Genomic DNA, 3,907 nt, shown 5'->3' on the forward strand with positions numbered 1-3,907 from the left:
TGTGTTAAGGTGAGTTGCTCATTTGCTGCATTAACTCGATCTTTTTTCTCTCTGTTGGGATTTTGCTTTGGATTCACATGAAACATTTGAGAGTCTCTAATATTTTCTGTGCTGTGAAATGCAGCGTATCACAGCTTCATCAGACTCTTATTAGTTCGGTCAGGGTCACTTGAGTTTAATTTCAGTGTCAAAGTGTTGCCTGGATACAGATTGAGCTTGCCGTCTTTGAACTTCAGTCACGTTTGAAATATCAAGTGACTGAATAATTATAATGCTCTGTCCTCTGAAGACTATCTGAAGATGAACACGTAAGGACCAGTTAAAAAAAACAACCTTGACTGAAAGATTGACATCATGTTCATTTAACACAAGAAATCTGAAGAGAGCAGAGGTCTGGAAAAAAAATTATTGATTTTAAAATTTTATTTTCAAAGAATGAATCTGGAGTATTACTGTTTTGTCTTTTAATGCATTGATGGTTCCATGAAGAGCCTTCAACATCAAGGTTCTTTATAGTAGAAAAAGGTTCTTTAGATTATTAAAATGTCCTTCACACTAAGAAAAGCGTGGCTCTTTTAAGAGCTGATTGCTGAAAGGTTCTTTGGGGAACCAAAAAAGGTTCTTCAATATGACATAACTGCCTAAATCTCCTTTTGAGCCAGTGGAAAAAGATCAGATGTAATACGTATAATACATACATATGCTTGCTGATCAGATGCTGATCTCCGAACTCCACGAGAGGCCATGAATTACAGGAGATGGATGTTTCTAGAGCTCGAGGCTTCAGCTGTTTCAGAAGAAACCTCGTTACTGTTTGACTTCAGCTCAGGCTGATTGATTAGATATTCTCTGTGATTCTGCTGCAGATTATGACTCGGGATTATGGGCTACAAAGTGTTTGAAAAAAATCAGCCTTCCTTTTTAAGTCTTTTCAGAGCAAACACATCAATCATCCAAAGACTGAGAAGCGTCCAGATCTCTTGAGCTCCTGCGGCTCCTGATGACTGAACTCATCTGTATTTTAAGCACACTTGCGTGTGTCTCAGGCGTTTAATCACCGTCTGAATTTACAGCTGCTTTTATTAGTCCTGTGCTGTTTTCAGCCAAATAAACTAGCCCGATCCGGTTTTAGAAGCTCACTGAAATCTTCAGATCTTAAAGGATTCCAATCAAGTACAAGATAAGGACAGACACCATGTGAAAGTTTGCGTTGTTGAACTTTATGTGCTCTGAAAGAGTCGTTCAGTCAACGTTAATCACATGCTAAAGCTATGCTTTGTTAGCTGGGAATGTGTTATTCTGTGTTTCTGCACCTCTGCAGTCACAGGACGGTCTGATCTTCATCTAGATGATGATTCTCTGCTCATCATGACTGACTGACTTTTGCTCACAGTGGAAGTTTCTGGAGTTCTTCAGGATCTGACAGCAAGACGGGTTTATCATGAATATTGTGAGCTCTTCAGTCTGACAGAATGGAGATCAGGCTCATGGTGAGTTTCATGGACGTGGCTGAAATGTGTGAGAAGCCGATTAACGTTTAGTGTCTCATGAGAGATGAAGCATCACGGCGCCCAGAATAACTGTTCATTACAGACTCTCATTTAAATAATGAATCACTTCTGAGTCAAACGAACTGATTGGTTATAATCAGTGCTGGGGAGTAACTAGTTACATGTAACGGAATTACGTAATTTAATTACAAAATAAAAGTAATTGTAATCAGTTACAGTTACTGAGAAAAAATGTGTAATTAAATTACAGTTACTTATGAAAATGTTAAGGATTACAAAGGGGGTTACATCTGCTTTTTCCACACACACTCCCACATACAGATTTAATTGATTTCTCTCATAAATTGCAATGACTGCTCTAAAATATGAAACACCAATGTTTCAGGAGTTTAGAACAAGCTTATTCGATAACTCTTTTATTTCCTATATGGGTTTATGTATAGCTAGCTATGCTTAATTTTTTAAAGATTAACTGTTTTTTTCCAAGGCAATGTTAGATTCCAGTGTTTACTGTCATAGCTATGTGAAGATTTGATTTCAAAAACAGTATCATAGCATAGCTGATAAAATATTTCTTGTTATGATTTTAAATATGTATTTAACCTCAGAATGATCTCAAAGTAAGTCTGATTTTGTGGTGGCTGTGCTTCAAAGGGGACATTGATCTTCCACAAGTTGGTATGATTCTTTAGGGTCTTCGTGAACTCAGTTAAAATTCCTCAGTGGTCATGTAAAAACAAACAACACCCTTTATACCTTGCTCTGTTCACAGCCACTCATTTTGAGGCATGTCCCTTTAAATACTAATGAGCTCTGCCCACCCGCCCATGTTTTTACCTTGCTCTGTTCACAGCGACTCATTTTGGGGCGTGTCCCTTTAAACGCTAATGAGCTCTGCTCACCCGCCCTTTTCTCGATTTGCAAATAATCATAAAAAAATATAAAGTGTCAGACTGACTTCTTCTGGAGGTGCAGCTGGATCACGAACAATGGGTACTGACCTATCCTCGAGTTTTAACTTTTTAACAAAACCTGCCTTGAATTGTCCCTCGTTCAGAAAGCAGTCTGGAGTAAAATTATTTGCGCAGACATAAACTAATTTAGGTGTATTCAGTGGCGCATTACCATTAAAAACAAAACTAATGCACTGCGTCTGATGATGGGAGAAAATTAAGATTCTTATGTTCTTCTACATCACAAAACTACAAAACACCTGCATTGCTCACAAGACATTGTCGCTACAGCTGCTGGAGCGCGGAGAGAATGATGGGCTTCGTACAACTGGCTGAGGGCGAAAACATGCTAATATTGGACAGTACGTCAGCGGTTGTGGGCGGGGCCTGCACAATATGACATCACACTGCTCAGAAAATCAAAACGGCTTGATAATTGAGACTGTTTAGGATTTTGGGGGATTAAAAAAGGGAGTGAATGGATTTTTATAATTGTAGGGTGGTTGCGTCCACACACTCCTAAGATACATTTATATGCAAACACCATGTAAAAGTGAATTTTGCATCCAATGTCTACTTTAAAATTGAAATGTAATCAAGTGATGAAGGATTTCGAAAGTTAATCCTGCATGGTGTAAATGTTTGAAAATGATTAACAGTTGCAAATAAACATTCATTAGAAATGTAGAAAAGTAATCGTAATCAAAAAGTTACATTACTTTAATAAAGTAATTGAAAAGTTACACTACTTATTACATTTTAAGTAGGAAGTAGGGTAATCTGTAACCTATTACATTTCCAAAGTAACCTTCCCAACACAACAGAAGCTAAACCACTTCAGCAACCTCAAGGGTCGTGAAACAACACGCACTGTATACATATCGAGCTTCATATCTTCACAGAGACTTGGAGTACTATTGGTAACAATTCAAATGTTGTCCCAAGCCCATAAGACTTGCTTTCTAGAGTGAAACACAAAAGGAGTTTTGAGTCATCTTCCCCTGGACCTCATGGGGAAAAAACAGCTTGAGCATCTAAATATCTTCTTTTGTGTTCTACTCAAGAAAGTGAGTCATATGAGTTCGGAGTGACCGAAGTTTTATTTAGCCCATTTCAGACACTTTTGGTTTCTTAAATAGCAATTCTGATGTCACAACTGGGATGTTAATGCCACAATGTAATCTTTTCCATCCAAGTTCAGTGCAACAGAACAGTGGAATTCAATATGGCATGAAAATACAAATCGTGAGTCTCACTTTCTGGCGCTCACAGAAAGGGTGAGGCAGTGATATTTGCATTTCTTGTATTTCCACTTTGGCTCTTTTGTGATTTGTTTTTACAGTAGGACATTATTTAGTGCTAAGAAATAAATCAATATAAAATCAAACTTTTAAATAGTCATATTGGTAGTAATTTTGTTGTGTGAGACCCCCCCCCCCCCCC

General features: G+C 37.8%; 1 protein-coding gene across 1 annotated transcript in view; it reads left to right on the plus strand.

The window, feature by feature from the left end:
* The first annotated feature begins 1,199 nt into the window (after window positions 1-1,199).
* LOC107665627 (GRAM domain-containing protein 3) overlaps window positions 1,200-3,907 on the plus strand; it is a 15,867-nt gene continuing 13,159 nt past the window's right edge. The window contains exon 1 of the mRNA XM_016456565.1: window positions 1,200-1,490. Within this exon, the coding sequence (XP_016312051.1) occupies window positions 1,473-1,490 (18 nt within the window). The 5' untranslated portion in view covers window positions 1,200-1,472. The remainder of the gene's footprint in view (window positions 1,491-3,907) is intronic.

The sequence above is a fragment of the Sinocyclocheilus anshuiensis genome, unplaced genomic scaffold, assembly GCF_001515605.1.
Source record: "Sinocyclocheilus anshuiensis isolate Anshui unplaced genomic scaffold, SAMN03320099.WGS_v1.1 scaffold711, whole genome shotgun sequence".
NCBI classification, from domain to species: Eukaryota; Metazoa; Chordata; class Actinopteri; order Cypriniformes; family Cyprinidae; genus Sinocyclocheilus; species Sinocyclocheilus anshuiensis.